We start from the raw sequence: 18,749 nt of genomic DNA, 5'->3' as shown, positions 1-18,749 counted from the left end.
GGGCCACCGCCAAGCCACAAGTAAAGTCACATCCCCTCCCTTTCCTGGAAACGGCAACCTGGCAAACTAAAATGGCGATTGAAACGGTGCCTTCCTTTGTTCTCCCTCAGTGCCTTCCTTTGTTCTCCCTCCGCACCCCTTCCCACGCCCACAAAAAACCCACCAACCTGGATGGAGCTCTGCCAGCCGACCAATAATCGACTGACAGGTCACCCTAAGCCCCCATAAAGGCTGGAGCGCCCTTGCTTCAGTGCTACAGCCTGACCCTCAGGTCCTGTAGCCACCGCGTTCGACCCATTAAATCTCTAGGCCTTAACGGGTGTTGAGTCTCACTGTGCGCCACCGTCTTTCAGTGGGCCTTCTTGTCATTTATGTGATTCAGCCTCGTTCTGCAAGTTGCCAAGGACACAGCAGCACATATGCTCCTCTCTTTCTCACCAGACACCCTGTGCTGGTCTCTTGAGTAAACCTGATGAGCTGTGACAGTACAAACCAGAAGCTAAGGGCTTTGAAAGATTGTAGGGTCATAACAAGAGCTAAGAAAAAAAAAAACATAAACAAGAGGGGAAAAGCCACACAGCTTGCTGAATTTTCTATCCAAGTTTCTCAGCGAATTTTTCTAGCATCAATAAACCTAATGCAAACCTTGCAGCTTCTGATCACAGAAATGTTTTCACAACTAAAAAAAACTGTTAGCAAAAGTTTTAAAGTAAATTAAATTTTATTACTATCTTTGAAAAGAAAACAAGTAAAGCTTAAATAAACAGTTTTTTAATATAAAATCAAATCAAGTAGCATTTATGGATACTTCACTACATTTTTAAAGAAACTATACAAATGTATTGTCTTTAGTTATTAATTATTTCAGAAAGTTTTAAGTGCTACATCCTTAAAATGTTTTTTAAATCAATTATATAAAAAATCAGTTATATAAAGGTTAAAAAAAACCATTTCCAGTGCATTTTAAGAAATATTCAAGTGGGGAAGCAGGGAGGGACGATAGGGTTCAGAAGTTACCTATCAGATACAATGTTCACTATCTAAGGAATGGGCCACCTGAAGCCCAATCCCCAACAGTATGCAATATGTCCATGTAACAAACATGCTTTTGTACCCTCTGAATTTAAAATAAATAAATACTCAAAATAAGCAATAGATATTTTTTAATTTACCAAATTCAACTAATTTAAGATTGTGCCTTTTGAAATTATTTAACTCTAAGACCCTTAAACTATTTAATATTCAAGTCAATAAATAACATTTATGTAAATTAAAAGACTATAAATAACAATAAAAAGTAAATGACTGAAAAAAAGTTTTTACTTTGATGAGAAAGGGTTGACATATACAATAAATGAAACACTCAAGCAAATCGGTAAGAAAAGGAACACTTTAAAAGAAAAATGGAAAATGTGATTAGCAGGCAAATGATAAAGAAATATTTATGGTAAAAAATACATGGAAACAAAAAGATTCAACCTCCCTAGTAATCTAAAAAACAAAAATTTGAAAAATAACTTTTTTTTTAGTAAGGGTCTTACTCTGTCATCCAGGTGAGAGTGCAGTGGCACAACCCCAGCTCACCAAAACCTCAACCTCCTGGGCTCAGGAGATCCTTCTACCTCAGCCTCCAAAGTAGCCAGGACTACAGGTGCATACCACCACGCCCAGCTAACCTTTTATTTTTCTGTAGACACAAGGTTTCTCTATGTTGTCCAAGCTGGTCTCAAACTCCTGGCCTCGAGCAATCTTCTCACCTTGAGCAATCCTCAGCCTTCCAAAGTGCTGGGATTAAATGCGTGAGCACCACGCCTGGCCCAAAATAACATTTTTTAAATTAGTAAAAAAGTAACAGGAAAGATAATTCCCAAGGTTGGCCAGAGTAGGGAAAAAAACACTTTCACCTACCTCTAATGGTGGTAGAAATGGGTATACCTTTCTAAAAGACCATCTGTCAGCCTTAAATACATATCCCTTTATCCTATGGAACTAGATAGGTCTACAAAGATACATGTATAAAGGTATTAATCATAACATCTAGTTTGATTACATAAATCTGGAAATATTCTAAATGCTTAACAAAATAAGAGATTTGGTTAAATAAACTATGGTATAGCTATATGATGGAATACAATGCAGAAATAAAACTCAATTTGTAGAGATATGTTTTACATGGGAATATAGTCACAATATATTATGGAAAAGTAGTCAAGGAAGTAGAATATGCACAATAATCTATTTTCGAACTAAAGTTATTTTATGTATATACAAATACATTCTTTTTTTTAAACCACAGATAAAAGCAAAAGTCCTCATTACCATTTATCTTACCAACCAGCATCCCTTCCCAGAAATAATCAGTACATAGATGAGGTCTCGCCACATTGCCCAGGCTGGTCTGGAACTCCTGCGTTCAGGCAATCTCTCACCTCAGCCCCTCAAAGTCCTGGGATTACATGCATGAGTCAATGTGCCCAGCTATCACACCTTTGTTTCTATTCTAACTGATTCCAAATTCTGCTTTAACATGGTTTGGACTATTTGTACTCAATATTCAAAAGGCTATCAAGAAAGCTGCTTTACAACTTTCAATTACTTTCCTCACAATGAACTTAAACAACATATCTGCCTATGTGTAGTTTTGCCAAGACATCAAAATTCAACAAAACTTGCATGCAGACCTATCAGAGTGAAACTGCAAAACACCAAAGATGACATGAAAAGATTAAAATGTCTAGATTAAAAAAAAGAAAGGTTATAGTCAGAGGAGAAATACTTAGACTGACAGCTGTATTCTCAACAGCAATAATGGAAACCAAAAGGCAAAAAATGATTGATTCAATGTGCTAAAAGAGAATAGCTGTCAACCTGGAATTCTATGACCACAGAAAATGTCTTTCAAGGATGAAGGTGAGATAATGACTTATTCAGATGAACATAAATAGAGACAGAATGCCACTAGCAGACCTTCGTAATAGAAATTCTGAAGAATCTACCTCAGACAGAAGAAAATTAATCCCAGATGAAAGGCTGAGATGATAAGAAGAAATAAAGAGCAAAGAACATGTTAAATATGTGAGCAAACTTCAACAAATATTGACTATAGAAACAACAACAATAATAGTCTGTAGAATTAAAAAAGATATAATTAAAACATAAAATAGGTAGATCACTTCAAGATGGCTGAATGGAGGCATCTAACACTCCCTTCCTCCAAAAAGAACCAAAATAGCAGGTACATGATCACACTTTTAGACAGCATCTAAGAGAGAACACTAGAATTCAACAGAAAAGTTATAGGAAACACTTGACTCATAGAAGAAGAGGGAAGTGTGGCAGCCAGCTGGGCCAGGACTGGCTGGGAACTCAAAGAGGCTCCCCAGTGACGGGAAAGGGTAAGTGAGAGATCCCCAGCAGTCAACAATCCTACCATGACCTCTCCAACCCTAGCCACATATGAACCCATAACGGGCCCTGAGAATACCATAGGGACCTGTCTAGACCATACAATGCCATTTCTCCAGAGAGAAAGCTAATATTTGGTCCTAAGCAGCTACAGCACAGTGCTATTTTGAGAGCTCAGCACTCACCACACTGCATCTTACCCTGGGGTACAGCCCCTACATCCCTACATCCCTGGAGCCCCACTGACATTTCTCTGCATCTACCCTGAGGGCTGCAGTAGTAAGACAATGGTCGGACCCAGCAAAGCAGCAAGGTCCTCAGCACTCTTAGCACACACAGTGTCCTGCACCCTGAGGAATAAGTAGTGCAGCACACTAGTGAGGCTGCCCCCAAGTACAAAGGAAACCAAAATGCATGCTCCCTAGAACTTGAGAATGGCCTACTTGGGAGGGCTACCACAGACAGCAACCCCACCCTAACCCCAGCAGTAGCACACCTTTGCACAGGCCCTGAGAATAGGCTCTAACACCGCCCACCACAGCTGCTGCTGGGGGCCTAAGTATGTGCTGCTGGCAGAAACACCCCACTCCTCCAACCCCAATAGTAAGGCCACTTTTGCACATTTGCATGAGTGTTGAGGAATGGGTTTTCCTGCTACTGCCACCACCAGGGGCTGAAACACATGCCCCACTCCCAGAACCTGAGAACTGCCTATCTAGGATTGCACCTTCCCCCAGCAGCTGGACCACAGCATACTTGCACACACCCTGAGGACAGGCTCCACACAACCATCACTGCTGCTGCCACCCAAGCACTGTGTTGGGGGTCCTGGAGATCACCCTGCCCTATCCACCACAGCCAGCACCTGAACACACCACTAGAGCTCTGAGGACAGGCATAGCTGACTTGGAACCATCCCTGAGCCCAGTGCCCGAGCACACCTCCCAGGGCTATGTGGGGACTGTCCCACACTGTTCACCACTGCTGGCATCTGTGCACTACTCTTGGGTTGCAGGGGTGGAGGGCAGGCCCATCTAGCCTGTCACAGGCATTGTTAACACCAATACATGTTGCTTCGAAGTCCAAGAGTAGTTGGCACTACTACTACCATTGCCCATGCCACACATGCCACCCAGGGAACTGAGGACCTATCCACCTGCCCAACCTACTGCTGCCACTGCCAGTACCTGAGCAATCTGCCTAGAAACCCAAGAATCAGACCATTTGGGCCAGATAAAACTGATGTCTCTATACACCAACCAGGGGCCCAAGAACAGGCGCACTCAGCCTGCTGCTGCCATCACTAGGACTCAGGCACTGGCCCATCTGGCGTCTCCCATCCCTGGAAAACCTGACCACAGCCTCAACTAACAACCAAAGCCTAAGTCACTGAGGAAACAAAAAACACCATTGACATCATTTATAGCCAAAGAACTTACACTACTTCATGCACCCAGAATCAAAGCTAAAGTATCCTACTCAACCAACAACATAGATACATCTTAGGAAAAAGACTTCCTGTATGAAAACAAATCCAAAAAACTGGAAGAAGTGACTGTTACACCAGATGCAAAGATATCAACATAAGGACACAAGAAACATGAAAAAAGAAGAAAATATTACATGTTCAAAGAAATATAATAATTCTCCAGTAAAAGATTCCAATGAAAAAGAAATGTATGAAATGCCTGAAAAGGGATTAAAAATAGTGATATTAAGGACATTCAATGAGATACAAGGGAACACAAATAAACATTATGAAGAAATCAGAAAAACAATTCAGGATATGAATGAGAAATTCACCAGAAAAACAGATATCATAAAAAAAGTACCAAACAAAAACCCTGGAACAAGCAACTAATATCCAGAATATACAAGAAACTCAACTCAACCAAAACAAAAACAAAATCCCAATAAGCCCAGTAAAAAGTGGGCAAAAGATATGAATGGACATTCTCAAAAGAAGACATATAAATAGCCAACACGTACATGGAAAAATGTTCAACGTCACTAATCAGGGAAGTGCAAATCAAAACCACAATGAGATATCATCTTATCTCAGTTAGAATGGCTATTATTAAAAAGACAAGAAACAACAGATGCTGGTGATGATGCAAAGAAAGGGGAACTTTTTTTAAAATATAGAAACAGGGTGTCACTCTGTCATCTAGGCTGGAGTGCAGTGGCACAATTGTAGCTCACCATAACCTCAAACTCATGGGCTAAATCGATACTCCCACTTCAGCCTAAATAGCTAGGACTACAGGCACATGCCACCACAACTGGTAATTTTTAAATTTTTTTTTCATAGAGAAAAAAGTGGGGCCCCACTATGTTGCCCAGGCTGGTCTCAAAGTCCTGTTCTCAAACAATCCTTCCACCTAGTCTTCCCAAAGTGCTGATGTTACAGGTATGAGCCATCACATGCAGCTAGAAAAGAGAACTCTTATATATTGTTGGTGGGAATGTAAATTAGTACAGACATTATGAAAAACAGTATGATGATTTCTTTAAAAACTAAAAATAGAACTACTATATGGTCCAGCAATCACACTATTGAGAATTTACCCAAAAGAAAGGAAATCATTATATTAAAAGGATGCTAGCACCCTCGTGTTTAACTGGAGCATTATTCATGATAGCAAAGATATAGAATCAACCTAAGTGTCCATCAACAGGTAAATGGATAAAGAAAATGTGGTACCTCATAAGTGGACCTTGAACAATTGTCATAATACTACAAGAAAGGGATTGGCAGTAGTGGGAAACTGCTGGGGGGAAGGAGGGGTGGGACTGGCAGTAGTGGGAGACTGCCAGGGGAGAGGGGGGCACACTTCATCAACAAGGGTACCTGCATAATGAACATTTATAAACCTAACCCTGAATTGTACCCCACATCTTTAAAATAAAAAAATTTTTAAAAAGAAAATGTGGTACATATACGCAATGAAATACTTGGTCATAAAAAATAATAAAATCTTGTCATTTGCAGCTACTGTATGGAACTGGAGATCATTATGTTAAGTAAAATAAGCTAGGCACAGAAAGACAACTATTGCACATTCTCAATCATATAGGGGAGCTATAAAAGTTGATCTTGTGGAGGTAAAGAGTAGAATGATAGTTACCAGAGGCTGAAAAGGGTATACATGAAGAAGTAATGAAGAAAGGTTAGTTAATGGACGAAAACATACAATTAAATAGAAGAAATAAGTTCCAAAGTTCGATACCAGAGTAGGGTGACTACAGTTAACAACAATATATTACATATTTCAAAACAGCAAGAAGAGAGGATTTGAAGTTTTCCCAACACATAAAAGAATGCAGTGGCATGATCATGGCTCACCACAGTCTCAGCTCCTGGGCTTGAGCAATAATCCTGTCTCAGGCTCCCAAGTAGCTGGGAATACAGTTGTGTACCACCCACGGCTGACTAATTTTTTTTTGCTTTGTTTTTGGTAGAGACGAGGTTTCACTATGTTGCCTAGGCTGGTCTCGAATTCTTGGTAATCAAATAAAGTAGGCCTGAAGGTTAAAAAAGCTATCACAGACAAAGAAGGTTACTGCAGAAGGTTCAGCTGACCAGAGAAGTTATGACAATTCCAAATCTGTACATACCTGATAATATAGTCACAAAATAGATAAAGCACAAAGTAAACACTGAAAGAACTACAAAATAAAACAGATCCATAAGTATAATGGAATCTGTAGGGAAAAAACAATTTGAATAAAAGCACATTTCTCATCAGAAACCATGGAAGCCAGAAGGAAATTGCAGAACACTCAAGTGCTGAAAGAAAAGAACTGTCAATTTAGAATTCTGAATCAAGCAACTATCCCTTCAAGAATGAAAGAGAAATAAAGACATACTCAGATGAAAAACAAAGAGAACTTGTTGCCACACAACCCTAAAAGGATGGCTAAAGGAAGTTCTCTAAACAGGAAGAATATGATTAAAAAGGAAGGAATCTTGAAAACAAGGAAGGAAAAAAGAACAAATGAAAGGCAAACATGTAGGTAAATACAATATACTTTCTTTCTCTTGCGGTTTCTAAGTTATGATTGATGATAACAGCAAAAATCCTACACCGTCTAATGCTGTTCTCAATATTGAAGGAAATATTGAAGATAATTATATATAGTGGAAGGTAAAGGGACATAAAGTAAGGTAAGATTTCTAAATTTCGCTCAAAATGGGAAGATGTCTAGTGGGGTAAAGACAGAGAAGGCAGATCTCACAAAGTTTTGGGAAGCCACATTTTTTTAAACTCTGCATTTTCAATTTTCTCCAGCTCTCAAAATCTGGCTTTTTAAAGGAGTCCAGTGATCATAGTTTTACTAAGACCACTAATGAACTCTCTCCTTGCTTGATTTTTATGCTGCATTTGATAATGTTGAATATTTTCTCCTTAAAATCATTCTGCTCTTGGCCAGGTGCAGTGGCTCATGCCTGTAGTCCCAGCACATGGGAAGGTGAAGGCCGAGAGATTCAAGACCAACCTGGACAACTTGGCAAGACCTCATCTCTAAAATAAATCAAAAAATTAGCCAGGCATGGTGGTACACAATCTGTGGTTCCAGCTACTTGGAAGGCTGAAGCAGTAGGAGGTTGGGGCTGCAGTAGCCATGAGTGTGTCACTGTTGCCCAGGCAACAGAGTGAGACTCTGACTAAAAAAAAAAAAAAAAAAAAAAAATCATTTCACTCTTGTTGGGGGAAACCAACTTAGTGAATACCTACATTTATGTATACTTTTTCTGAGTGTTATAGATTGACTTATACTTTCTACCTGTTCCTTATTTTTGTGCTTCTCAAAGTTTTGACCTCAAACTATATGCCCTGGAAATACCTGAGCCCCACTCCAGACCTACTGATTCAGAACCCCTGGAAAAGCTTTCCCAGGTGATTCGATTGTGAGAATTAATGTCTTAAATATTCTGTCTTGGTCCTCTTCTAACTCTACCCGTTACATATGCACAATTAAAACCATACCCAAAACTTCCACCACTTGCTGCTATCAACAAAATGTGAAAACTGCTCAATGCTACCCCCCACCCAAAGCACCTATAATCACACCTGCCACAAAGAATATTTGTTTGAGTGATCATGCCTCAAACCTGCTTTGTTAACCAAGACCTATCTTTTTAAGGTTCCAGATTTGCATGTGTAGCCATCCAATGGACATACGCTCTCGGATAAGTCCCAGAGTTACCACGAATCAGTTAGGATTAAGTTCCCCTAACAATGATAGAAAAACCTAAAAGAATCATACTTATATGATATAGAAGTCTGTTTCTCACAAATGACAGTCTGGAAACAGAAAAAAAAAAGTTAGTATGAAAGTTCTGCTCCACAAAGTTCTCAGGGACTCTGGCTCCTTCCTGCTTTCCACTCAGTCCACAGTGTCTAGAATATGGTTCCCATATCACACTCCAAGATGAAGCTCCAACCAAAACCACATTCCTAGCAGCAGGAGAAAAGCAGGAAGGAAGAGTGAAGGACACACTCATCTCTCTATAATACACTTTCTGGAAGCAGAACACGCAATCTGTACTTTTATCCTATCAACCAGGACTTAGTCTGTTAGGAGACTAAAAATGTAGTCTTTATGTTAGCCAGTCAATTGCATTACTAAGAAAAAAAACGGGGCCAGGAACAGTGGCTCACACCTGTAATCCCAGCACTTAGGGAGGCAGAAGCGGGAGGTTCATTTGAGCCCAGGAGTTTGAGACCAGCCTGGGCAACATAGCAAGTTCCTGTCTCTACAAAAAAAATTTTTTAATTAGCCAAGTGTGGTGGCACACACCTGTAGTCTCAGCAACTTGGGAGGCTGAGGAGGAGGACCACTTGAGCCCAGGAATTAGAGGCTGCAGTTAACCATGGTCATGCCACTGCATGCCAGTTTGAGCAACAGAGTGAGACCCTGATTCAAAAAAAGAAAAAATGGGAGAAGATATTCTTGGAGGACAATAGTATTCTCAGTCACACGTTCAGAACTCACTTTGTGCCCCAAACTGAACTAATCAATTTTCAGGATAAACTGTGCAATTTTACATCATTGCGATATGTTCACCCAATCTTTATCTCCATTCTGCTGGGAAAACTCCTTTTCCTCACTTAGTACTCACATCATGTGTCTTTTTGTGAAACTTTCTTTTACTCAACCACCCCCCCTCCAGCCCAGACTGGAAGTCTTTGGACTACCTCTGCATCTCTATTTTTGCATTGCTAATACCATACCCTTTTTTTTTTTTAAACAACTCTATCCCTCCATTCATCCCTCTTATAAGTTTTCTAAGGAAAACTTCTTGAGGACAGAGACTATGCTTTATTTATCCTAGGATCATATGCATATAGATCTGTATCATACTACATTTTACAAAATCAGCCATTAATATCTACTTCCCAGAGGTATAGAAACAGGGAACTGGTAAAAGTGGCACCTAAAAAAAAGAACATCATGGTATGTAGTACTGTAGTATAATAGAATCTTTTGTAATTTGGGACTTTAACACATCCTAACAGCAGTTACATGAATAACATGGCTATAAACTCTTAACCTAGCCACTGCCCTCCTTTACATGCCGTGCCTACTTATTTTCCACACCTTTCTTTTATTTTCTCATAAAAACAAATACATTTAGTGGGGTAAACTTTAAAGACGTTTGCATTTGATCCCACTACGTTTATATTAAACTCAGGCCAATGATTGGGTTCTATGCTTTAATCCCACTTAAGTCTCAGCAGTTACCCTATCATAAAAGGCAGGACAGGCATATCTAAGCCCTTGGAAAAGTAACCAAGGGGCTTCAACATTTTAATTATTTTTCTCTGAAAGAAAATATCTAGATGATCATAGCATTCCACTTAGGCAGTGGCGTTACAACTCATAAACACTACCATGACTAAAATAACATACTAATCTATAATGGCTTTCACAGAGTCAAAAATCTTCACTGTAAATTTTATTTAAGGCTATCAAAGTGTCAATTTAACTTAAAAATAGAACCAAAATCATGTGAAGCACATTTATAACAGTTATGCTTCATCTTTTGAAATATATCTTTGAGATATGAACAATTTGAGATATGAACCATATATAATGTTTAATTAAATATCAACTATAAAAGTAGCTGAGGATTCCACCCTCCCCAATGCATACAGCAACAAGACTTCAAAGGTTCAAATGTGACTTCTAGCTTTGCCCATATTCTCCAATTAGACTAGAACTCACACTACGATGCTGAGGCAGCCCTCAAGAGTTGTAATTGTGGCCTTCCATTATCTCCAGTTCTCTAGTCTGGACAATGCTTTGCTGCTCTCCAGTTACCAATGCTAACCACAATGCCACTACAGCAGTTACATCTAACTTTAATAAAATAAAATAGCATACAGTTAATTATGATCTTACCACTAGTTCCTGGTGGTTGTAATACATCTCCTGTCAGGTGACACCACCCAGCTGGGAAAATATCTCGAGAATCATACTTGCACCAATAATCAAAAGCTCCACTCCAGCCATCGAATGTTATGTATACTTCATCCCCTTTAACATTTCCAACAGTTGCAGGGCAGATTAAATACGGGTTTTTTCTATCAACAGCTTCCAGTTTCATCCCCACTTTAAAATTATTTAGGGGTGGCTTTGGCGGTTCCTATCAAAACATTAAAAAAAGATTTCATCGTTAAGATGTATTAAGAATCATTTACTCAAGTGTATTCTCTTACAACCCTCAGTAACCAAAAATTAAGCTTCATAATTATCAATTGATATAGAAAGAAAACGTTCTCACAGATATGAAACTCTGCACTCCAGGATCTCACTTTTATTCTGGAGCAGAGCCAAGAACCTGGAATGAAACAAAACCAACCTGATTCATTCAAGAAATATGTATTATCTACTATGTACTATACCAGGAATTTAAGATTCATTGGTTAACAAAAATATCAAAGATCCATGCTCTGGTGGAGCTTGCATTCTAGTGGTGGTGGTCCTAGTGGTTGGGAGCAGGGGAGAGTAATCAACAAGTAATTCTAGAAGAGGAAGACAGACAAACCTAATGAATATATAAATTATAGGGTGTGTTGAAAGGTGGTAAGTCCAAAGAAAAGAAGTAACAATAGATAATATCCTAAAAGAAACTCAAAGTGTAAAATGTAGACACAAAAATATATAAGCATACAATCTGGAATCATTCATAATATCCGAACAAAAACCAATATTAAAGTATTTGTTAGTTGCAAAAAAAGCATGTCAATACCAACAAGATTCTTAGAAAGCCCAAGTGTTATCTATGATTAAAAAAACAAACATATTTCAATTTGATTTTCATCCTAGTAAATGATACCATCACAGCAACACAGTCACCCAAGACAAAAGGCTGGAAATATATAGTCCCAGACCGGTGGTTTTCAGCTCTACTGAACATCAGAATCACCTGTGATCATACCAACAGCCATACTGATTGAATCAGTCTAGGGTAGGGCCCGGGTATCAGCATGTTTTAATTCCCCAGGTGATTCTAATGGGCTCTCAGACTTTCTGTAGCAAAGCAAACTCAGTTTAAATGGCAATATATATTTTCTGGTACAAAACAGAATTAAAAGACAGAAATGAGCAGAGAAATAGGACTAATTTTAAGAATCAAATATATAATCTACCCACTAAATGTCAGTAGCAGCTAATCCCTCTCCCAGTTGTGATGGATGACCAAACATGTCCCCAGACACTGCCATATGGGGGGGGCACATCCCCTTCCCAGTTGAGAACCACTGATGTAGATAAAGGAGAGAAGAGGACCAAAACACTCTCTCATGCCCTTTCACATCTAGGTTGCAGAGTATTATTTCACTACTTTCTTCTCAACACCCAAAATCAACTTATTCCCTTGTCCTTGCGCTGTTATCCCTAAATCTTAGTTCAAGATCACCATCCACTTCACCTATTTATACTTAGCTTCTGAGCACTGCTGAAGAAAAGTGGTACCACAAATTTTTACGCTTCATCTTTAGCTGAGCCCTCCAAAATATGGCCATGTATCCCTAAACCATTCCTTTTCCAATCCTATACAGCAGCTTTTCCAAACCTTTACTGTTCTCCTTAAGACTAATAAAAAGCATAGTGAGGATTATGCTTATTATTTTGTTAACTGACTTTCTCCCCAGTAAGACCACTGCCTAAGTGTTGGAACAGATGGATATTCAATCTACATACTAATCCTCCTCCAGCCTTCATCAGTTTCCTATTTTTCAGAAAGGAATTTGAGGTCTATTTACAGAAATAGTAAATTGAGGCCATCAGGAATTAACTCTACCAATATTCTGTTCCCAAAATTTCAAATTTATCTCTCTCTTAGGATATGTTCCACCTGGACCTTAGCTCTTGCTAATGTAACTGATGACTTTCTATCTAGCAAATAGTTAAAACTCATCTCTCCTCTTAACGGACCCCTCTTAAGTACATGATATGGGCCAGGCACTGAGTAATTCTGAGTTGCATTTGTGACTGTTAATCACTCCTTAATCCTTGCAACTCTTTGCTCCACAGGGTTCAGTGAGATCAGTTTATTCTGGTTTTCCTCCTCCCTCTACTTCTAGAGCTGCCCCTATCCCTTTACGCATTCCCATAAAAGTAGGTGGATATTTCTCAAGGCTCTAACCTTGATACACCTCTCTTTTCCTTTTATGCATTCCCTGGACATGCTTATTATGCTTAAGGCTTCCATTTGCTCATTATGCTTAAGGCTTCCATTCTATTTGCTAAAAGCTTCCAAATCCACAAGCCCAAGCCAAACTTTGTTTCTAAGTTCTAAACTCTTTATTTCTAATAAACTAGTAGTCATCCCTGCTTAAATTTCCCAGTCACCTCAACACATCCAAAACCAAACCCATCTATCTGCTCCTTCTTTATGTATCAATCTTCCCATACTCCCTATTCCTTCTTCATTCATTTAACAAACAGGTACCCAGAGACTAACACACATACAAAGGCATGTTAACTTCTCAAATGACACTCATAGTCTAGGAAGCAAGACAGTGAAAATATTAATGTAATTCAATACTTCAATACATACAAAGATTGAGATATGCACAAGATGCTACAGAAATGTAAGAATGGAGAAGGGGACAGAAATGGTGTCTTGAAGGGTTTAATGCCTGACTTGAATCTTTAAAAAGTAGGAGTTAACCAGGGAAAACCAGCATGAGTCAAAGCACAGCTCTAAATTGAACAGGGTATCTATAGGCTATTACAAACAATTTAGAACATAAAATTCAAAGCAGGGAGTGGCAGCCATAAACTAGATCACACAGGACTGAATAGGGCATATTAAGAAACTTACACTTCACCCTGAGTGTGACTGGAAATTTCAAAAGAGTTTTCAGCAAGAGAATAATGTGGAAAGGTTTTGTGTCAGATACACATTTTCAGCAGTTGTGTGGAAAGGCAAAGATTAGAGGCAGTTAAAAGGCAAGTATAACAGTCCCAGCAAGAGGAAAGCCTTATGAAATACGTCAAAATGGAGTTACTTATGCAAAACTCTAGTAAAATAGTCAGGAGACCATAAAGGAAGGGCTCTCACACACACATGCCTCTGATAAAAACTGTTATAGGGACTCTCTGAAAACAACCTTGCACAAGGGCCACCACAACTTTGCACAAAGACCTCTGCAACATGACACAAAGAATACACCTGTGAGGACATGTATGCAGCAAATGCCTGTTCAACCCTGGACACCACTCATTACTGATCTTTGTGGCCAAGGGTAATTGCTTCAAAACAACTTATACTCGGTGGCTCAGCCTGTAATCCCATGCCTTGGGAGGCTGAAGTGAGTGGATTGCCTCAGCCTGCGGGTTCGAGACCCGCCTGGGCAACTTGGTGAGACCTCATCTCTACAATCAATCAAAAATTAGCCAGACGTGGTAGCGCACGCCTGTAGTTCCAGCTACTTGGAAGACTGAGGCAGAAGGATCGCCGGAGCCCAGCAGGTCAAGGCTGAGGTGGCCGGGAGTGGCCACTGCACTCCAGTCTGGGCGACAGAGTGAAACTACAACTCAAAAAAAAAAAAAGAAACTTATATAACTTTTGTGGTTTTCCCTTACCGTAACCTCCCCAGATATGCCTATGATCCATCATAACACAAATATACTAGATTGCAAACACCTCTCATTCATTCCCAAATAAACTCATTATCTTTTTTTTAGAGAGTTTCTCTCTCTGTTGTTATTTTAGGTTGATAGCCTGCATAAGAAGAAATGGTGGTAAGGTTAGAAAAATGAGACAGAACAAAGAGATAATTATGAAGCTAAGTAGGTGGGCCTTCCTAATTAGTTGGTTGTCTAGAGGCAAGAGTCAAGGAGGAGTATGGATTTAAGATGGCCCCTGGCCAAGTTTCAAGCTTGGTTGAAAATGGAGCCCACAGATCAATAAAAAGAAAAGAAATCCAACAGGAAAACAGGCAAAGGCTATAAACAGGCCATTCACAGAAAAACAAAAAGCCATTAAACAAATTTTAAAAGCTCAATTCCTCTAGTAAACAATGCAATGCAAATTAGAACAATGGGACACCATCCCTATCTTTACCATCCTTCCCCGCAAAAGGATTCAGAAAAATCTCAAAGACGGATAATATTTGATGTTAGTGAAGGCATGGGGATACAAACATGTCTCTATGCTAATTGAGTATAGCATGGAACACCCTTTTTGGATATAATTTAACAGTATACATCAACACAACACAAATGTCAAGCAATTCTAGTTTCAAGAATGTAGCCATCGCATTTATACACAAAGCTCTTTATAAGAATGCTTACAGTAGAACTGATGTAAACAAGAATATGGAGATGACTTAATCCTTACAAAGGGGTTAAATCAATTTCAATAATCCATACTATAGAATAGCACAATACAACCTGAAACATATACAAAATGAAACAGAAGCTGGGTGCAGTGGATCATGCCTGTAACCCAAGGACCTTGGGAGGCCAAGGCAAGAGGATTGCCTGAGTCCAGGAGTTTGAGACCAGCCTGGGCAACTTGGCGAAAACTCATCTCTACAATAAATAAAATAATTAGTCAGGTGTGGTGGTGCATGCCTGTGGTTCTAGCTACTTGGAAGACTGAGGTGGAAGGATCATCTGAGCCTAGCAGGTCGAGGCTGTGGTGGCCATATGCACAACACTGCACTCTAGCCTGGGCAACAGAATGAGAGCCCAACTTAAAAAAAAAAAAAAAAATAGAAATATTTCCAAAACCTATCTATTTTAGGAGAAAAACAATATGTACAATATATTCCCATTTATGTTTAAGAAAATAAAAGCCCATATTTGTTTTTAAAAGTACACAAATAAAGGATCTGGAAGAACAAATAAAACTTCCATTTGGAAAGAAGAGTGACATGGGCCAGGCATGGTGGTTCACACTTGTAATCCTGGCACTTTGGGAGGTTGAGGCAGATGGACCAACCTAAGCGATGTAGTGAGACCTTGTCTCTACAAAAAAAAAACTACAAAATTAGCTGGATGTGGTGGCACGAGCCTGTAGTCTCAGCTATTGGCTTGAATTCAGGAGTTGGAGGTTGAGATGAGATGTGATCATGCCACTGTACTCCAGTCTTGGCAACAGATGGAGGGAGGGGGGTGGGGGGAGGAGGAGAGGAAGAAGAAGAGCGGCATGAAGGAACAGATAGGAAAAAGGAAGATACATGTTTCACTAGTTAAGAGTATAGTTTGTTTCCCCTGCCCCCCACACACAATTACTTTTATTATTTTAAAAATTAGAAGCATAATGTGTATGGCATGTGGCATGAGACTAGTTGATTAAACAATCTGATTAGTAAAATAGATCCAATAGCTTTTCTAAAACCACAGTCCAAGCTAACAGGTGTTCTCATTCTGTTTCCCAGGCTGGAGTGCAGTGGCAATCCCAGCTAACTGTAGCTTTGACCTCCAGGGCTTAGGCAATCCTTCCGCCTCAGCCTCCTGAGTAGCTGGCACTGCAGGTTTGCACCACCATGCCTGGCCAATTTTTTTATTTTTTATTTTTTTTTTGTAGAGATGAGGTCTCACTATGTTGCCCAGGATGGTCTTGAACTCCTGGGCTCAAAGGGTTCTCCCACCTCAGCCTCCCAAAATGCTGGGATTACAGACACGAACCACCATGTTAGGCCTCTGATGAATGTTTTTTAACATTCTTCACTTCTGAAGCCAAATCTCCCCAAGAAGCTTTCAAGTGTTTTTGTTTTATTTTTTTTTGGCCTGTCATCATTTTCTCTAATATCAAAGGGATGACTAACATAGTAAAGTGAGGGAGAGTTTCACTTCTGAAGACAAATAAAAAATGGCAGTAAATATTTACTTCTAGTAGAGTACTCCTTTCATATCTAAGATCCTAATGTCAAGAAAGAGGATACTAATTCAATTGGACTAGTGGGTGTTTATAATTGAGAGGTTTTTGCGACTTACTGTTATGGGCTCAACTGTGTCATTCCCAAAATTCGTATGTTGAAACTCTAACCTCCAGAATGTGACTGTATTTGGACACAGGGGTCTTAAAAGAGGTAATTAAGTTAAAATGAGGTCACTATGGTGGGTCCTAATCCAATATGACTGATGTCCTTATAAGAGGAAGAAATTAGGACACAAACATACAGAACATGTGAGAACACAAGGAAAAGATAGCCATCTACAAACCAAGGAGACAGGACTCAAAAGAAGTCAACTTTCATGACACCTTGATCTCAGACTGTAAGAAAATAAATTTCTGTTGTTTAAGCTACTATTATGGACTGACTCTAGTTTCTCTTCAGATCATATGCATCTTTCACCTTTTACTATTATGGACTGAGTTGCATCCTTTCAAAACTTATGTGTTGAAGCACTAACCGCCAATGTGTGTGTATTTGGAAATAGGGCCTTTAGGGTTAAGTGAGGTCATAGGGTGAGGCACTAATACGATGGTACTGATGACCATTTAAGAAGAGGAAGAGACACCAATGATGTGCACGGACAGAGAAAAGGCCATATAAGGACACAGCAAGAAGGCAGTCATCTGCAAGCTGAGGAGAAACCTCACCAGAAACCAACTCTGAGGGCACCTTGATCTTGGACTTCTAGCCCACAGAACTGTGAGAGAGTAAATTTCTGTTGTTTAAGCCACCCAATCTGTGGTACTTTGTTATGGCAACCTTATCAAACTAATACACTTGCCAATCCAGTAATTTAAAAAGCATTTTGGTTTTCCATGTTGGAGAAGACAAAGCATTTAAGCATTCACACTCAAACAATAAAATCATGGCCTAGTTGATGAAAACTTTTTAAAACATTTTTCTTACCTTCTTAAAAAAGGCTGCTGGTGCCATTTCAGATCCACTTAGAGTTCGAAGGAGAAACATTGGCCAAGATGACACATTCATCTGGTATCCTATTTTATAAAATAAATTAGATGTCATGAAAAAAACCTCCCTGTGATACTATAGAAAGCTGGCATTAAAAATGGGTGTCATTACCACTCTTCTCCAGAGAATGACTTTATTATCTAAGAACCTGGAACGTGTCTCCACTGTACTGTCTGGCAACAGTGCTACAGTAGTCATAGAAACTCTCATTTTAAGAGAAGCCACTGGCTAGGATTCACCAACAAACACATACATGTTGGAAATGGCCTATAATACTAGGGGTGAGCCAAGCTGGAGCCCAGGAGACCTTCCATACAAGCAGGAATAAAGGCTATAAAAGACTTTTAGCCCGCTTTTCCTTAAAGCTCCTGGCGTCTTTCATTTCAGAAAGACAATTTTCTGTCACAATCAGTAAATGTACACATACAATGATACATTTCATCATATGCAATTTTACCTCAAAAGAAAAAAACTATAAGTAAATACTTACTCTGGTTAATAATATACATGCTAAAGTACTTTAGAGGAAATACACTGACATCAAGAACTTACATTGAAATGCACTAAAAAATAAGATGGATTGATGAAGGGCAGATAGATGCACAGAAAAGTGATAAAGTAAATATAGTAAAAGGGTATTGGTAGAATCTAGATAGTGGGTATGTGGATACTCACTATAAAATTATTTCACCTTTTCTGTATGTTTGAAATTTTTCATAAACTATGATAAGAAAAAAGACATCTCTCTCTTTAGCAATCTTTATAAACACTAAACATTATCTTCTTTTAGAATATGTATCAGATGATATCAAAATAGACTCAACAGGTAACTTGTCTTTTTTTATTTCAAAGATGTGGGGTACAATTCAGGGTTAGTTACATAAGTGGTCATCGTACAGGTATTTTTTCTAGAGATCTCACCAACTAATGCTATCACAGTATTTAGCA

The 18,749-nt window shown here is 39.1% G+C and overlaps 1 protein-coding gene across 1 annotated transcript in view; it reads right to left on the bottom strand.

Moving 5' to 3' along the window:
* Positions 1 to 378: 378 nt before the first annotated feature.
* The window catches only part of LOC103267901 (sex comb on midleg-like protein 2), a 48,523-nt gene continuing 30,152 nt past the window's right edge, over positions 379 to 18,749 (bottom strand). Inside the window, exons 6-8 of the mRNA XM_021716229.1 lie at positions 17,739 to 17,827; positions 10,816 to 11,059; positions 379 to 536 (exon numbers count right to left, since the gene is read on the bottom strand). Of these exons, the coding sequence (XP_021571904.1) occupies positions 379 to 536; positions 10,816 to 11,059; positions 17,739 to 17,827 (491 nt within the window). The remainder of the gene's footprint in view (positions 537 to 10,815; positions 11,060 to 17,738; positions 17,828 to 18,749) is intronic.

This window comes from Carlito syrichta, unplaced genomic scaffold, assembly GCF_000164805.1.
Source record: "Carlito syrichta isolate Samal-C Ts95f unplaced genomic scaffold, Tarsius_syrichta-2.0.1 Scaffold308488, whole genome shotgun sequence".
In the NCBI taxonomy this organism is placed as follows: Eukaryota; Metazoa; Chordata; class Mammalia; order Primates; family Tarsiidae; genus Carlito; species Carlito syrichta.
This window is presented reverse-complemented; position numbering and strand designations above follow the sequence as displayed.